This window comes from Rhamphochromis sp. 'chilingali', assembly GCF_963969265.1.
Source record: "Rhamphochromis sp. 'chilingali' genome assembly, chromosome: 22".
Taxonomy (NCBI): domain Eukaryota; kingdom Metazoa; phylum Chordata; class Actinopteri; order Cichliformes; family Cichlidae; genus Rhamphochromis; species Rhamphochromis sp. 'chilingali'.
This window is the reverse complement of record NC_137950.1, coordinates 30688458-30706644: the sequence shown is the minus strand read 5'-3', so window position 1 is coordinate 30706644 and position 18187 is coordinate 30688458. Positions and strand designations below refer to the sequence as shown.

General features: G+C 44.5%; 1 protein-coding gene across 1 annotated transcript; it reads right to left on the bottom strand.

The window, feature by feature from the left end:
- Positions 1 to 287: 287 nt before the first annotated feature.
- LOC308390258 (phytanoyl-CoA hydroxylase-interacting protein-like) lies at positions 288 to 12156 on the bottom strand. The gene is made up of 6 exons (XM_080872048.1): positions 12087 to 12156; positions 4416 to 4612; positions 4147 to 4321; positions 3772 to 3889; positions 3533 to 3695; positions 288 to 1411 (listed from the first exon to the last, which is right to left on the bottom strand). The coding sequence occupies exons 1-6, from the start codon at positions 12139 to 12141 to the stop codon at positions 1037 to 1039; spliced, it is 1083 nt and encodes a 360-aa protein (XP_080728174.1). The 5' UTR covers positions 12142 to 12156; the 3' UTR covers positions 288 to 1036.
- Between the last annotated feature and the right edge of the window lie 6031 nt (positions 12157 to 18187).

The window sequence follows — 18187 nt, the reverse complement described above, 5'->3', positions numbered from 1 at the left end:
CATAATCAGCCAACCAATAAGTAACTTCTCAGAAACTGAGTCCCACCCCAAAGATAAAATAATAAAGATCACATAGATATTGGACTGTGAGTGCGTCGTTAACCCTTTAATGTCACATTCCTGGTTTCTGGAGCCTTTCAGAATCAGCAGCATGTTCTTGTTTCCTCTAAAAATAGCATCACACCGCTTACAGCTGACACGACTTTGCTTCAATGTCACCAAGACACCGGCTGACTGCTAACTCACCCTTCCCAATAACACACGAACAACACACTCAAAGCATTCTGGGAGCTGTAGTTTCAATGTTTTTAATTAGTAGATTAAGTTTGGTGATGTTTGGGGTCTACAAACGAGGAAAACAGGAATGTAAAGCATTCAGTTAAAAAACGAATTAATTACAGGAAAAATCTTCATCAGATTACCAAAGTATAAAACCTCTGAAGCAGTTAATCTGTAAAGTCCACTTCAGCCATCAGTCACATGATAAAAGTGCTGCGAGCTTCCTGCCTGCAGCTTCCTGTCAGAGACGGTGGACAGAAAACATGTGAAGGTGACGAGGACATGAAGAAGGAGAGGAAACATGACTGAGGATGCATCTGCTTTCAGCCACATCAGAGTCTCTGTTTTAGCCGACTGTGAAAGGTGCAGTCATCCATGCAGTGAGGAACGCCAACTCGATTAGCTTTGAGTTAAAACAAGTATTTTGTTAATGCTCTGATATCGTTTCCATTTTGATTACAATTCTAAACCTGCAGCTAAAAAACAAACAGCTCGCTCCTCCTCTCCACCCATCCATCCACCCCGAGCTCATCTCAACTTCTGGCTCTGCTGCTTCTTCACCTGCCTCTGTTTTGCCTCCGTCATAATGATGTGGCCACTAGAGGGCACTGTCACAATAGACAGCAAATGTTGCTCGTAGTGTGCCGCTGCACAGGCGAGGCACAGTAACGAGCCAGAGCGTGGCAGGTAAATTCAGTTAGTAGCTTAGCTGCTAGCTGCTATGCAAACGAGCTGGTTATTTCAGTCTGAAGAGTCGCTAACGTCCTACGCTGATGTTGCAGACCTTACAGCTGGGGTCTTTCTTGGCATTCGCGGTGGACAGGCTCATTAGCTGGTGCCCGCTGATCTGTGACACCGCTCCCAGCCTCAGATCCACCGGCTCCGTGTATATCACCTCCAGGTTGACATCCTGAGCGTGACGGAAAGACAGCGAGCCGTCCTCCTCCTCGGTGCAGGTCAAGAAGCGGTTGTCGGACCTGTCGAGGGCTGGCAGCCTCCCTTTACAGAAAGCGTCTCCTTTGGAGCCGTCAGGAGCGAGGACCAGGATCACGTAGTGGTACGACGTGTACATGCAGTAGAAATCCCCAAAGTACATGTTGGTGGTCTTGTTGAAGAGGACATCTGCTCGGATCTGTACAGAAACAAAAAATGGTGTGTTTCATATTTTTGTGCACTTTTAAAAGTTATTTACCCAACTTGGTAAAATTAAAGAAAATAGTAATAATAATAATAATAATTTAAAAAGTATATATTTTTTCAAATATCCACAAATTTATTGAGTTTGAAGAATAAATGTTTATTTCCTGTTTAATCACAGCAGTGACAGTCAGTTTAAATTCATTTTATTTTGACTACTTTTTAAATCAAATTTGCAACAATAAAAATATCAGACTTTTGTAATCTTTGACTTTTCTGTGACATAAAATATCAGTAAAAAGTGAAAGCGTTCAATTTTTTCACATTTTAATTTTGAACCTAAAAAAGTGGTTTAAGGCGGACACGGTGAGGTTCAACAGCCAGAGCAGCAAAGACACGGCAAGGAAACAGAGTTTTAAAAAGGAAGCACTATTAACTTTGGACTGAATACTTCTTAAAATCTTAATTTAATTTACAGTTAATCTAATCAAAAATTCTGTTTTACAACAGGCTGGCAGCCTTTTATTGTCTTTAAATTCTATCACGCCTCAGATTTGGGGGTAAACATATTTATTATTTATATAAGTATTTGTAAGTAGCAAACAGACAGTTTACAGGAATTCATAGCTGTTAAATCCAGCTTTTAGTTCCCATTACTACATGTCAGCTGAGATATCATTGTTTTACAACAGCAGTAACATTGATGTAGAGCCATGTCTTCTTCTGAAACAGGCCATGAGGACGGCTCCTGCTCGAGGAACACAAAGACATGAAGCGCCCTTCAACAAACACGCTTTAGTGGAAAAGAGGGGAGATGTCATCATCCAAGCTTCGTGAGTTGGTCTGAATCAGAAAAACGGTAAAAACCCTGAAAACCATACATTTCACACCCAAGCCTCAACTCTCGCGGCCCGGTAAAAAACGGTATTGGCCGATGGCCCAGGGCTTGGGGGCCGATGGTCTAAACCAGGGGTCTGCAACCTTTAACACCGAAAGAGCCATTTGGACCCGGTTTCCACGCAAAAGCAAACACTGGGAGCCGCAAATACTTTTTGACTTCTAAAATAAAGACAACACTGTATATATTGTTTGTTTTTACCTTTATGCTTTGTGTGAACAACTAAGGTGTGTTGCTTATTAAATCCTTGAAGTGCTACAGAGAAAATTACATTTTATTTATGTAATTAACAAATTTTGAACTCTTAAAGAAATATAACAAAAATAAAGACACCCAGCTGAACTACAATGATCCATGTAGCAAACAAAAACTGTTATATCTCCTTTGGGCTTTTGGAGCCTTGACCTGACTTTTAAAAAATAATTGGCAAAAAAGCACTATGCTGCTAAAAAATGAAAAATACATATTTGTTAAATTCTGCGTAAATATGTATTTTCCCTGGTTAATGTGTGTGGTGGGGCGTGGTCTGCAGCGTCGCTGCAGGGGAGGCGACGCACCTGAGCGGCACCCGCAATCACGCCTCGCTGCCTTTACATCTGTGCTATCTGTGCTGTTGTGTTGGTATGTGTCGGGCTGTGAGCTGAGAAGCTACAGCCGGCTGTGTGCGCACAGCAACCGTGTGTGAAAAGTGGTCGATAAAGAGATGCTGTAAAGCGTGTTCATGCAAACATCGTCGGGTCTGCCGTGATATGTTTACAATGGGACTTCTGCTCCTGAACCTCTGTGCACAGCGTCTGTAAATCGGGGCTTTCATCTTCATCGCAGGACTGTAAGCTGTCGTCTGTGAGGCGTGAGCGGTGTTTGTTTTTAACATAGTTCACGGTGGAGAACAGCTGCTGACATAATGTGGATCCGAAGGTCCATAATTGGCCTACCTGGGGTTGAAAGTCTTGATAAATGCACGGCGTTTAGGCGGGTACACCGGCTTCAGCGAGTGTGACGCTTATTATGAGCGATGAAAAAATAATAAAATATAATTTTATTTTTATATTTCAATATCACAATAATCTTCCAATTCAGAACTACAAGTTAAAAAAGAACTAACATAAATAAATTACACTTCAGCTAAATACTTCTAATTTATTTTCCCAAACCACGCGGAGCCGCAGTATAAGGACTAAAGAGCCGCAGGTTGCCGACCCCTGGTCTAAACGGTACCTGGAAGCGATACGGCCCGTAGGGGGAGTCCTGGGGAGGTTTCCCTGTGTTGAACTCTGTGTTGCAGCTGAAGAAGATCCCCTCCAGTTTGCCGCTGATGGGGGACCCGTGGCTGCCGCTGTTGTCTTTCACCGTCGGCAGCAAGAAGCAGGACTGAGCATCTCTGGAATGACACACAGGGCTAAAGCACAGCTGTACGGAGAACCCTCTCGGGGTTTTGGTCACTGAGCGGGGCACACCTGTCTTGTTGGAAGTACTCCCTCTGCTGGTTTCTGTAGAAAATGGTGAACGGCAGCATCCTGCCAGCGATCGCCTCTGCTTTCTGCAGCAGCTGGTTCAGGTGGATGGAGGAGTAATCTGCAGATGCACAGACTCAGACATTCAACATTGAGCCTATGTTTAGGCTGATGAGTTATGTTAGTCCATAGTGCGACTGCAAAGGAATTTGTCAAATTATGGTTCTATTTTATCAGTGGGACTAAAAACAGTGTGATAGTAAATTAGCTCAAAGACGATCCTCGTGATGCTTTAACCTGCAAATCGATCCAAAGGGATCAGTGTGCACGAGTAGCGAGGAGAGGTGTGGTTTTTGGACTGAGAGGCTTCCGTCTAACCTGCAGTGCAGAACTCAATGATCTCGCTCCACCGAGAAACGGCGTATTCTCCATCTGGCTGTTTGGCGGCCGTCTGAACGGCCACGGTGTACTCTGTGCGAGGACTCAGGAACCAGTGGCCCCTCACTGTCATCGGCAGGGGAACTGCTTTGGCCACCAGCTTGGTGGGCACATCCTGGAAAACAAAAAGTACTCGGCTCGTCCGGTTCGTTTGCTTTGTATCGTCTAAAGCAGAGTCAGAGCGCCCAGGATCGGCTCTGCAGACCCACCTTGTGTTTGAACTTGTTGGAGCTCATGTTCTCCTTCTTGTTGAGGTCGATGAAGTAGTGTGTGATCCTATCTCGGCCCCTGCTGTCCATGTCCCAGCTGATCTTGAACGAATCGCAGGTGATGTTGGTGATCCGGATCTGCTGAGGAACCGGCAGGTCGTCCACGTCCCCGATGTCGCTGTCTGCAGATTGTGTGCCTGCACAAACACAGACAAAAAACAAAACTCCAGCTGTAACGCCTCTGCTGTCCATACATGCCAACCCTCACGATTTTTCTGGGAGAATCACAAATTCCAGTGCCCCTCCTCTCCCGGAGCCACCACTCTCCCGAATTTCTCCCGATTTTCCACCCGGACAACAAAATTGAAAAACCATATCGCAGAATTCATAGCGCAGCCCAGCCAACTCCAGTCTCCAACAATGGCGGCAGCTGCTTAGTTTTAATATTATTCTTATTTCTCTTTCTGGGTCGCAAAAAAACTTTTAACATATTTTCAGGTGAGAATGAAGCTGTGTAAACTTCAAATATCTGAGCCGTCTTCAAACCCCGCGGTCTTTCGCTACTCGGGTTAAACATGATATATGAGTCACTTTGATAACTTAAAAATGTTATTGTTTGGCTTTTTTCAGTGTTTTATTTATTCATGAGTAAATCGGTTTGGATGAGGTTGAAGTTATTCGATTAGATTAAATTTAACTTCATTAATCCCTCGGGAGGGGTCCCCCGGAGTTTTCACACAGCTGAATAAACATCAAACAGAAAACTGATTAAACAAAGTGTGAGACGGTCGAGAGTTTACGCCAGCATCCGGTTATATTTTAGAAAGCAAGCAGCAGACGGCTGAGTTTCACTCCACCGAGAGCTCGTGACGTAATTCTGAAGACTAGACCGTCCCATTTCACAGTCGCTCACTTCCGGTCGGAGGACCTGGTCCACTTAGACCACGAAGGCCTTCACTCACGTACAGAGCGGTTTGTGCTGGTGGATGCAACCTCCGGACACCCCCGCTGTTTCCGGCCAGCCAATAATAACAGTAACATTTAACTTATTTTATCCGATAAATAAACACTGTAAGGCGGAGCTCCAGATGTGCTGAGTGAAATTTAGGATTTTGTGGGACGTTATTTGGCAGCTGTCTGAGTTTAGCATGTGCTAACTTCCAAACACCAACAAGAGAGAAAAATACTGAGAGTGGAAACCAGAAACCAGTGAGTGCTGCCCTGTGGTTGTACTGGGCTGCTGCGAGGTGAAGCTGCTGCTCTGGGCACCGACTGAGAGGATGACATCACAGATACGAGCGGCCGAATCCTGAAGCTTAAAGTATGTCGCTGAGCTGCTGGTCACAGATTAAAAAGACCACGAGGGGGGGCTCATGATGTAAGCAGATTATACAGAGTCACAGCGACAGATTAACCCATCAAAGGTTGCAGTCCTGTGAAATCTGTGACCCACATCAGCACTCACAGCTGCATCTCACTGAGCTTTTCTATCAGCAGATCGATCCCTAACCCTGTCTGCACCACAGCTGCAGAGGTCTGAGAGCTTTGTACACGTAGCTATAACCTGTCAAATAACAAAGAAAGTATCCTGACATGTCCTCATCTCTCTGTACAGCATTATTAACACCTTGACCTTCAGATCAGTCTGATGACCTTGAAGGAGAGGTCAGAGGTACTTTCTTTATATTCACAAGCACAGAGAAGACAGCACACTTATATGAATCACAGTTTCTAAGCTGTGAGGCTTTTTAGGTCATGAAGTCAACCTGAGCCCACGCTACAGAGTTTTATATGAATTCATTCAAAGCTTTTCCAGGTCGCCAGGAGGCGATCAGTCTGAACTCAGACCTGAAACTCCGATGTTCACGTTTGATGTGACTCTGAGGACATCACCATCAGCTCTGATGTGCATCTACAGCAAAGAGCTGAATAAAAAAGGCTAAAAATCAGAGGACAGAGTCCATAAACTGCCCGAGCCGGAGGTTCTGATCACAGGACCACTTCAAGCTGATTCCACGCCGGCCTGCTCCGTCTCTGCATTCATCCTTCCTACCCTCCCTCCTTGTGTTCTGCATCTTTTCAGCCTCGGTGGACAAAAGGTTTCAGTGAGCAGAGATGCTGAGAGCTCAGGCTGAACAAGGAGCCCGTTGAAGAGGCGAGGACAGCTCAGACTGCAGCCCCAGAGATAAAAACCCTCCATCAGGGCAGTCCAAACACAGCAGGGGCCACATGGAGAGAACAGAAGTCTACAGTCTCGAGGTCAAAGGTCACTCCTGCCTCGCTGAGTGAGGACAATCGAGTGGCTCTGAAGTGCAGGACTCATCAGTTTTTGTTCTTAGAGTGAGGATTAGAGGACGTTAGTGTCTGCAGGAGCTTCCAGGTGTGATATTAATTTGACCGCTCTGCTCACGGACGCCGGCCGCAGATTCACTCAAAGCAGTAAAACCTGAACGCCGGCTTCTTCTGGACTCTAACATGTGCACTGAGCTCAGATTCGAGTTACATCAGACCCCTCCTGAGTATACATCTCTCCTCCGCACACACTCAGTGCGTCGCCGTTCATTCACAGGAAGCTCATTGCTGCCTTTACTGCAGGTCGGTGTTATGGCTGAGGGTCGACAGCTTTGGCAGGTTCTTATTCTGAGTCCAGCAGCGCTCGGTGTGGAAGAGAGCAGAGATCGAACTAGCCTGAAACACTGTCAGTCACATATTATGGGCCGAGTATTTTACTACAGTCACTGTTGACCTGAACTGCGAAAAGCTCAGACAGCAGTGACATACCTGCTCCAGACATGTACAGATATTAGGGCTGCACGATTATGGCAAAAATGATAATCACGATTATTTTCACTGAAATTGAGATCTCGATTATTTGACGATATTTATTTAACCCTTTAAGACCTACCATAGAACCAAATCCGCCAGAGCTTATATTATTTTTTTAATTTTATTTATTTATTTTTTTACATGCTGTAGTGCCATTTTTGGGAGCATTTCAAGTTGCTATACATCAATACAACTGTTATAGCCCATATTTTAATAATATGTATGCATTAAGTCCATAGTAATTACATTAATTACAAAAAAGTGCAATAAACTACAAAAAAATTGAAAATCGTTTTTGTTTTTACATATATTTCTACTTGGGGAAATTTAAGAGGTTTATCCCTCAAAACTTTAAATACAAAAAAGTTGCAAAAAATAGTTTACAACAACAGGAAATTTATTTTGAGTGTCTTCATAGTTTTATTTTGGAGATACACCAATTTTTATATACTGCAGGAAAAACAAAAAACAATCCTATGATGCAAATTTGCAAAGAAAACAGCAGGTGCATCAAAATAGACTATTTCCAGCAGTGCAATTTGAGTTCTAAGCATCCCAGCAACTATTCAGAAAAGTATAGAGTCAAACATGACTTATAAAAACACCAGTATAGGCTTTTAAGGCCTACAAGTTAAAAAAAACAACTACATTTTCCGTGAAAATGAAAATGATCGGATTGGCAAAGCGTGTTTCTGGAATATTATGTTTTTGTTTCTGCAAGCGCTTTTTATGCAATTTTTGCAAAGCTTTATGTGGAAGGAAGCTGATGGCCTAAGATGTAAGTACAACTCCTCCGGTTTCATATGCAAAACAAATTATTGCGCTAGCTTACGCTGTTCCGGTTCTACAGGGATTTAAAGGGTTAACAATAACAATGTATTGAATAATGACTTTAAAAAATAATATAAAATAGTGTGCAAATACTGATAACAGTGCAAATGTTTGCAATCCGGTCGTTAAGTGATGACGCGACGAATCCTACTTCCGGGTCTAAAGTAGTCTGCGTTTAATATGGCTTTTGTGTTGTTAACATGTTTAATGTTTTGTATTTTCTTCTATTTGATCTCAAAAAGCTCCTAAAACAGTCAGTGATCACTGTTGACCTCCCTCGGCTTTTATTACCGCTAATCATTTATTTAAGCTCAGTTTTTAAAACCTTAGGATGTAACTACAGCCCAGCCCATGCAGCAGTATATGAATGACTAACCTCGTATTGTGGATGGATTATCTCAGTTGTTCTCCTGGCTGAAGTTTGGTCCTTTTACAGCATCCTGCCATGCGATTACATTTGTTTCTGACCACCGAGAACACTCACGTTAACTTTTATCGAGTGGAAAAAAAGTTAGCTTGTTTATATTATGCTAACATAGCTGTGTCGCTAGCGGTCACGTAGCACATCATTATATACCAGCTAGCCCAACTTCAGTAACCCTACAAACGTCACTGCTGTTTAGTTTTCTGTCTTCATTTATGTTGGAAGTGATAACAGAGCTGTACGTTTGAATTTGTTTCCAAAACCCCGCAGTCAGGACATGCTATATTGTATTTAGATAGAAGCTAGCGAGCTAACTCCCTGCTAACTTCTAACTCCGTTAAATGTCATAAATTCTGTTTTCATTGATGCCTGGATGTTAAACTCAATTGTTACACCTGGTAGAGCAGAACGCTGATCATTTTATTAAAGATGAAAGACTTTAGACAGTTTTTCAACTCTCAGTAATGCCATAGTGATCGTTTGATATATGAACCTGCAGCGGAGTTTAGGTCCAGACACGGCTAATGACGTCAGACTGAACAACCGGATATAAAAAAATAAATGAAAAATGTAAACATCTACCTTTAGTGAACTTTGCAGTGTTGCTCTGTGGCGCAGCTATGACACCGTAGTAAAGTTTACACACTATGTCTACTTGATCCACGTCAAGTAGAACCCATAATGTTTCCGCACCACTGAAGTTTTTTTTTTTACCTCTCTTTTCAACCAAAGGCAGTCACTCTCCTCCCCAAATAACTTCTTAGCTTTCCGAGCTTCCCTTGGGTCCTCTTAATTGTTGTGACACGCGTCGGAAATGCAGAGAGGTGCACTTTATTTGCCACAGCGCAGCGCGAGAGTAAAGCACGAGGGAGGGGCTAATAATCGGCTCAGTCATTTTTAATGATCGTTGAAAGCCCAGATCGTAATCGTGATTAAAATTCGATTAATTGAGCAGCCCTAACAGATATGTGCTTCATTTCCTACAAACGGAGCACAGAAACACCTGTATCACATCTGTATCACATTTGTATCACACTTGTATCACACCTGTATCACACCTGGATCACACCTGTATCACACTTGTATCACACCTGGATCACACCTGGATCACACCTGGATCACACTTGTATCACACCTGGATCACACCTGGATCACACCTGGATCACATTTGTATCACACTTGTATCACATCTGTATCACACCTGGATCACACCTGGATCACACCTGTATTACACCTGTATCACACCTGTATCACACCTGGATCACACCTGGATCACATCTGTATCACACCTGTATCACACCTGGATCACGCCTGTATCACACCTGCCCTTCACTCACGTACAGAGCGGTTGGTGCTGGTGCAGATGATCAAATAATCTATCTGTGAGGACCAAATTGCGATGACGCTGAGGTGTGATCTGATTTCAGCCTGTCCAGGATGATTTTAAACTCGTATCACTGAATCACTCGCTCCAGTTTGGACTCCGAGCTCCACACCAGCAGCTTTTCTCTGCTCCCAACACCGGAAAATGTTCACTTTTGTTCATCAGCTGAGAAAAGAGAGCACGAGCAGAAAGTGTTCCCTCCTCCTCCTCATCCCTCCATCCTGCCAGTGAATGGAGGAGGTGAAGCATCTATTCATTGCTCCTGGGAAGGTGATTAGCCACAGTGGTCTGCAGACCCAGCAGCCTGAAGCTGCTGCCAGAGTTCAGTCTACAGAGGCCGCTCTGCAGGTTCAGATGAAGCCCGTCACCAAACACAGATCACAGCTCTGACCGAGTGCCGGGACTGCACTGTCAGGTGTCCGTGATGTCACAGTCTGGGATTTCCTTTATTCCCATGACCTGTGCAGCACAGGGATAGAACCAGCTGTTGGTGCTTACATTTATTTTTATGGTTATTTCTGTTGAAACACATGAAACCATTATGGATTATGTACTGGAGCTGCACTCCCGACGTTCTTACAGGAGCTGTCAGGACTTCCTGTGAACGCTGCAGGTTCACTCTGCTCTGTTGGCCACATTTACATCCTCATTCAAATCGAAGCAACAGCCAGACCTCATGTGCCTGCAGGACACACAAATCACCTGCATTTACATGAAGTCACCAGAGGTCATGTGACTCCTCGTCTTAGAGGCTTGGCGTCAGAAACGGAAACAACAAAAGATGCCTTGTTGTTGTTGTACACACTTTCAGATTACTGTGGTGAAACTGTCCTGAGGTCAGCCATGATGACAGCGTGGCAGTGCGGGTAGCCAAGGTAACAGTGACACAGGATCGATCCATCCATCCATCCATCCGTCCATCCATCCATCCATCCATCCATCCAAACATCCATCCATCCATCCATCCATCCATCCATCCATCATCCATCGATCGATCGATCCATCCATCCATCCATCCATCCATCCATCCATCCATCCATCCATCCATCATCCATCCATCCATCCATCCATCATCGATCGATCGATCCATCCATCCATCCATCCATCCATCCATCCATCCATCCATCCATCCATCCATCCATCATCCATCGATCGATCGATCCATCGATCCATCCATCCATCCATCCATCCATCCATCATCCATCCATCCATCCATCATCCATCGATCGATCGATCGATCGATCCATCCATCCATCCATCCATCCATCATCCATCGATCGATCGATCCATCCATCCATCCATCCATCCATCCATCCATCCATCCATCCATCCAAAAGCATATTCATAGCTCTTTTAACAGACTGTGCAAGTGTTCCTAATAAAGTGCTCTTTGAGTTGAAGTAGTTCAGGTTTTGCCTTCAGCCTAGAAAACTTACCCTCACTGGGGTAATCATTAATATTTGGTATTTCTGCTGTAATCAGCTGATGTCTGAGCAAAGCTGTGATTGGTCAGAAGAGCTCTGACTTCAGGTGGAAACCAGGAAGCTTCTGCTCGAGTGCAGACTGTGAGTATGCAGCTGTCCACCACAGAGATTATCAAGCTTTAATGCAGATGCTGTTATCCCATCTGGACTGTTGGATTAAATCAAGCCTGCCACAGGAAAGGTAACATGTCCACGCAGAGGTCACGACATTCCTGACCCCGCTGCTCTCACCATGTTTGAATTAACGTTTAATTTCAGTCTCGGCTTGTTTAAAGTACAAAATGTGAATAAGCCCAGTCTCTCTGTTCAAACTTTTCTTCTTCTACAGTCAAGTGTTTGGAGTCCGTCATGTGACAGCAATGATTCATCAGAACAACAGAAGCAGCAGAGCAGCTCGTTTTCCTGCTCGCTCCGGTTCCCCTGAACGCCTCGACCACAGCAGTGCAGTCTTCCTGCTTCCCGTGAGTCCATCACTACCTTTGACCTGCAGACTTTAAACCCCGAGCTAACAGCCGGCTCCTCTCCGAGTTCACATTCATGCACACTGAGTCAGTTTGAAGCTTTGGAGTCTAAAACCAGCCAAAGTTCGGACAAACCCACCAATTAGAGTGCAGCAGGAACTCTGCACTTTAAATAAAGTTTAGAAATAAAAGTATAAGTTAACTGGACTGTTCTACCTGCTGCGTCCTCGCAATGTGACGACAGCAGACGCACACACTGACCTTGGCCCGGCTGCAGACTCTGGAGCTCCACGCTGGGACTCGGAGGCTCTGTCATGTTGGCTCCGCTCAGACAAAGAGACGAGCTCAGAGAGGCTTCAGCCTGCCTGCAGCTCGCTCCACCCCTCTCTCTCTCCCTCTCTCATTCAGTGACATCATGGGACGATGAAGGAGGAAGAGAGAGAGTCAGACATTTACTGTTGTTGTGATGATTAAAGTGAGCTCTCGCAGCCTGCACTGCTCTTACACTGAGCTCATCACGGTATCATTACAAGCCGCCTGAACCAGGCAGGAACATCTGGCCCAGCTTCAGCTTGTGTGAGCGGATACCAGAGCCTGTAAGAACATGTGAACGACCCTCATCCTTCATGTATGGTTGCTGAAACTTTAACAGCATTTTATAAGAAACAGTTTACCTGTAGCTGAGTGACCCCAGCTCACCTGTGTGAGCTGAAAACCTCCCCGTCTGTGTCACAGTGGCTGCAGGTTTGAAAAAATGGAGAAACAGCTGGAAGCAGCAGAGACTTTACCGCTGTGACGTTGTGTTCGTGAGATTACAGGAGCTGGCACATGTGTGTGTGTGTGTGTGTGTGTGTGTGTGAGTGTGTGTGAGACTGTGTGTGGATGGACTGGAGTTAATCTTCTTATGTAAGCACTCATTTCATTCTGTTGCCCGTGCGGTCTGTAATCCTGCAGACCCACCGCCATGTTTAAATCCTTAAATGGAGACGTCACCGCCGTGGGGCAGGAAACGCTCCACCTGCAGGCTTCCACCCCTGACCTTCACCTCACAGAACTGGGCAGGGTTCATCTGTGCAGGCTGGCTCAGGCACCACCGTGTGGTACAGAAACTGAAGGAGCAGGACTGCCAGCATCATGAAGCACAATAGGCAATAAACGCAGTTTATATTTTATATATACATATATGTACAGTGGGGCAAAAAAGTATTTAGTCAGCCACCGATTGTGCAAGTTCCCCCACTTAAAATGATGACAGAGGTCAGTAATTTGCACCAGAGGTACACTTCAACTGTGAGAGACAGAATGTGAAAAAAAATCCATGAATTCACATGGTAGGATTTGTAAAGAATTTATTCGTAAATTAGGGTGGAAAATAAGTATTTGGTCACCTCAAACAAGGAAAATCTCTGGCTCTCACAGACCTGTAACGTCTTCTGTAAGAAGCTTTTCTGTCCCCCACTCGTTACCTGTATGAATGGCACCTGTTTGAACTCATCATCTGTATAAAAGACACCTGTCCACAGCCTCAAACAGTCAGACTCCAAACTCCGCCATGGCCAAGACCAAAGAGCTTTCGAAGGACACCAGGAAAAGTATTGTAGACCTGCACCAGACTGGGAAGAGTGAATCTACAATAGGCAAGCAGCTTGGTGTGAAAAAATCAACTGTGGGAGCTGTTGGGTCTAAAGTCAGACCCCGCTGATCCCAGAACTTATTCCCGTGAAAGAAAAACAAGGCAACAGCGATCGATCGTTTTAATTGCAAGGGAGGCCTTGTCGGTATCTCAGCTCATCACAAATGACCTCTACGACGGCCCCCTCTCGCTCCCTTTTATTGACAACGTTCACACAATAAACAATAGTTTACAACACCTTCCCCCGCAACCCCCCTTGGTTACAAAGACAAGACACTGTGTGTGTGTGTGTGTGTGTGTGTGTGTGTGTGTGTGTGTGTGTGTGTGTGTGTGTGTGTGTGTGTGTGTGTGTGATCCTGCTGCATATAACATAAAAGCACAGTAGAACCATCCTTGGTTATAAAGAGGGTAGTCTCCCCCACACCCTAGATGGTTCACCCTAGATAACACAGTGAAGCCATACAAAGGGGAGGAAGTTTGCCAACATCAAACAAGGGTGTTCCTGTGATAAAAACACTACCACCACCCCCTCCCAGAATCTTAAGGATCTGGGGAGGGGAGGACAGAAAGAATTCTTTAATACTATGTACAAATGGTAAGCATAAAAATGACAAACATTTAACATTTCAACTTAACAGGAGCAATCATCAGAAAATGGAAGACATACAAGACCACTGATAATCTCCCTCGATCTGGGGCTCCACGCAAGATCTCATCCCGTGGGGTCAAAATGATCATGAGAACGGTGAGCAAAGATCCCAGAACCACACGGGGGGACCTGGTGAATGACCTGCAGAGAGCTGGGACCAAAGTAACAAAGGTCACCATCAGTAACACACTACAACGGCAGGGAATCAAATCCCGCAGTGCCAGACGTGTTCCGCTGCTGAAGCCAGTGCATGTCCAGGCCCGTCTGAAGTTTGCCAGAGAGCACATGGATGATACAGCAGAGGATTGGGAGAATGTCATGTGGTCAGATGAAACCAAAGTAGAACTTTTTGGTATAAACTCAACTCGTCGTGTTTGGAGGAAGAAGAATACTGAGTTGCATCCCAAGAACACCATACCTACTGTGAAGCATGGGGGTGGAAACATCATGCTATGGGGCTGTTTTTCTGCCAAGGGGACAGGACGACTGATCCGTGTTAAGGACAGAATGAATGGGGCCATGTATCGTGAGATTTTGAGCCAAAACCTCCTTCCATCAGTGAGAACTTTGAAGATGAAACGAGGCTGGGTCTTCCAACATGACAATGATCCAAAACACACCGCCCGGGCAACAAAGGAGTGGCTCCGTAAGAAGCATTTGAAAGTCCTGGAGTGGCCTAGCCAGTCTCCAGACCTCAACCCCATAGAAAATCTGTGGCGGGAGTTGAAAGTCCGTGTTGCTCGGCGACAGCCCCAAAACATCACTGCTCTCGAGAAGATCTGCATGGAGGAATGGGCCAAAATACCAGCTACTGTGTGTGCAAACCTGGTAAAGACCTATAGTAAACGTTTGACCTCTGTTATTGCCAACAAAGGTTATGTTACAAAGTATTGAGTTGTATTTTTGTTATTGACCAAATACTTATTTTCCACCCTGATTTACCAATAAATTCTTTACAAATCCTACCATGTGGATTCATGGATTTTTTTTTCACATTCTGTCTCTCACAGTTGAAGTGTACCTCTGGTGCAAATTACTGACCTCTGTCATCATTTTAGGTGGGGGAACTTGCACAATCGGTGGCTGACTAAATACTTTTTTACCCCACTGTATATATACATATACGTATATATACGTATATGTATATATACGTATATATACATATACGTATATATACATATATACGTATATGTATATATACATATATACGTATATATACATATACGTATATATACGTATATATACGTATATGTATATATACGTATATATACGTATATATACATATATACGTATATGTATATATACGTATATATACATATACGTATATATACGTATATGTATATATACGTATATATGTATATATACATATACGTATATATACGTATATGTATATATATGTATATATACGTATATATACATATATACGTATATGTATATATACGTATATATACATATACGTATATGTATATATATGTATATATACATATACGTATATATACGTATATATACGTATATGTATATATACGTATATATGTATATATATATCTGAGAGCTGATTGGTCACTGCCTGTTGATGTATGTAATGACGTGATGATCATAAGTGTGAGTGACGAACTTACTTTTCTTACATTTACATTCAGAACAACATCAACAGGTGTGCTGCTGTTTGTTCACAGTCACATCTGTAAAATGAGGCAGCAGGGGTGGGGTTCACTCCGCGCGCGCGGCGGGTTTTTTTCACGTGTGACCCCAGCGTGTATTTTTTTTATTGTTATTCATCTTCAGCTCATATTTTCTCCCGAGTCCGTCGAGGACACGATGAACGGAGGCAAATATGTGAGCCGGCGGGACTCTAAGAGCGCGCGCTCGGCGGGTGGACCAAACGCTCGAAGCGCCGAAGCCCGCGAGCCCCGGGAGGACGTCATAGACCGGAGCTCCAGTAAGAACCGAGGAGCTAGCGGAGCGGTAGTGGAGGAGCAGCTAGCTGTTAGCTGTTCACCCCAGCCCTCCATCAGCTCCACCAGCAGCCCGCTGCTCCATCGGGCTCATAATTCAGCATTTTGTGCTGAAGAAGGCGGAAGTGTTTGTAGCACCCGGACGGTTTACGGCGCGCACACGGCGCAGTGAGCGTGTTTTTATGGTATAGCCATGCAGGAAATCGGTATCCATAGAAGCGGATAAAAAAACAACCAGGGTGAAGTTTAAATTGAAGATATTTACACGAGTGAATAAAAACTCCAAAGATGAAGACCTACTGAGCCTTTATTCATTTATCCACGTTAGTCAGACTTTCTGCTGTGGTGTTTGGCTTCAGGCTCAGAGTCACTGACCTGCTCGACATTAATAAATAATAACTAGAACACAGATCAGTAAAACAACATGAGTCCACCTGTTAATCGTCTGATTCAGCTCAGAGAGTCGGGCTCGTGCTCAGAAAAAGATTTTGTTTGATTGTCAACGTGAGTCTGCCGTTTCAGTCAGCTTTAAAAACATAACTCCCACCTGGACGTCCCAGATGTACCTGAGAACAGGTGAGAGCACGTCCTGACTGCCGTCAGTGTGCACTCCTGTGAGCTGCTCTGACTCCATGGCCTGGATGAATGTGGGCCTGTTTCGAGAGCTCAGGCCGTCAGATGCTGCCGTGGCTCTGAGCAGCTCAGGTTAGCAGGCTGATGATGATGAAGGAAACCAGAGTTCTTGCTTCATGTTGTTCAGCTGTTAAAATGTGAAGTCTGTTTGTCAGCAGCTGAGTTTAGTGTAGCTTTGTGAGCGCATCCTGGATATTGAGCTGACCTCTGATTGGAATAGGAGAGCACAGCCTAGAAATCATCCACCTTTGTATCCACCCTGAAATCAGGTAGAGGTGATGAAGGAGTGAGCTCTTCCTCAGAATCAGAATCAGAAACTTTATTGTCATTGTCATGAGAACAACGAAATTAAGAATGGTCCCCGATCATTGCATCATCCCTAGCAATATCAAAATATAAATAAAACAATAAAATTCAATAAATAAAATAGATAGAATACTTAAAATACTAGCCTGTGGCTGGCACAGCTGACCTCAGGTACAGGAAGCTGATTGGACGTTAAGCTTCCAACACACACCAAATGTACTTCCTGCTCTTCCTCAGACCAGCACGGGTGCATGAAGTTTATTATTCTGGAAAAGTCGAACTTTTTACAAGGTTTTCATCACATTTTTGTGTGCGAGCAGTTTTTAGGACAAGGTAACCTCAGAGGTTAAAGGTCATTTAAATAATTAATCACGACAACAACAATGGCCATCGAGTGTCATTTAAAGAGGCTGAAGAACGTCTTCCTGCTGCCCGGGTTGTAGAGTCATTGACCTGTTGTTCACACAGGAGAGAAACCATTTTGCTGCAGTGTTTGTGGAGAAAAAATCACTTGACAGGGAAATCTGAAGAGACACATGAAAGGTCACACATGGGAGAAACTCTTCCAATGCAGGATTTGTCTTTAAAGATGAGGTGTGTGCATGTCAGCAGTAAGATTTTCATGCTTTGAGTCTACTACAGGAGCGCCACAGCGTGGCTGAGGGTGCAGGGCTTTTACAGACATGCTGTCCCTGTTTACTCGTTATTTGGACCAGCCGGCGAGCACTGTGAGGGTCATGTTTTTTGACTTTTCCAGTGCTTTCAACACCATCAGGCCGACCCTCCTGGGTGATAAGTTAGCAGCGATGCAGGTGGATGCTTCTCTGGTGTCCTGGATTGTTGATTACCTGACAGGAAGACCACAATATGTACGTCTCCCACAGTGTGTGTCTGACAAGGTGATTAACAACACAGGGGCACCACAGGGGACTGTCCTCTCCCCCTTCCTCTTCACCCTCTACACCACAGACTTCAGCCACTGCACAGAGACCTGCCATCTTCAGAAGTTTTCTGATGACTCTGCGGTGGTTGGATGCATCAGCAGGGATGATGAGACAGAGTACCGGGCTGTGGTCGACTCCTTTGTCACGTGGTGTGAGCAGAATCATCTGCAGCTCAACGTGGCAAAGACCAAGGAACTGATCGTGGACTTCAGGAAGACCAGGAAACACTTGACCCCTGTTTC

Bases quoted from the DNA above. Each gene is read 5' to 3' on its own strand.
- LOC308390258 (XM_080872048.1), bottom strand. From the start codon at position 12,141: ATGACAGAGCCTCCGAGTCCCAGCGTGGAGCTCCAGAGTCTGCAGCCG. The intron at 4,613-12,086 runs GTCAGTGTGTGC...GTGTTTGTGCAG, and splicing joins GAGTCTGCAGCCGGGCCAAG to GCACACAATCTGCAGACAGC. The intron at 3,890-4,146 runs GTTAGACGGAAG...GTGCATCTGCAG, and splicing joins CATTGAGTTCTGCACTGCAG to ATTACTCCTCCATCCACCTG.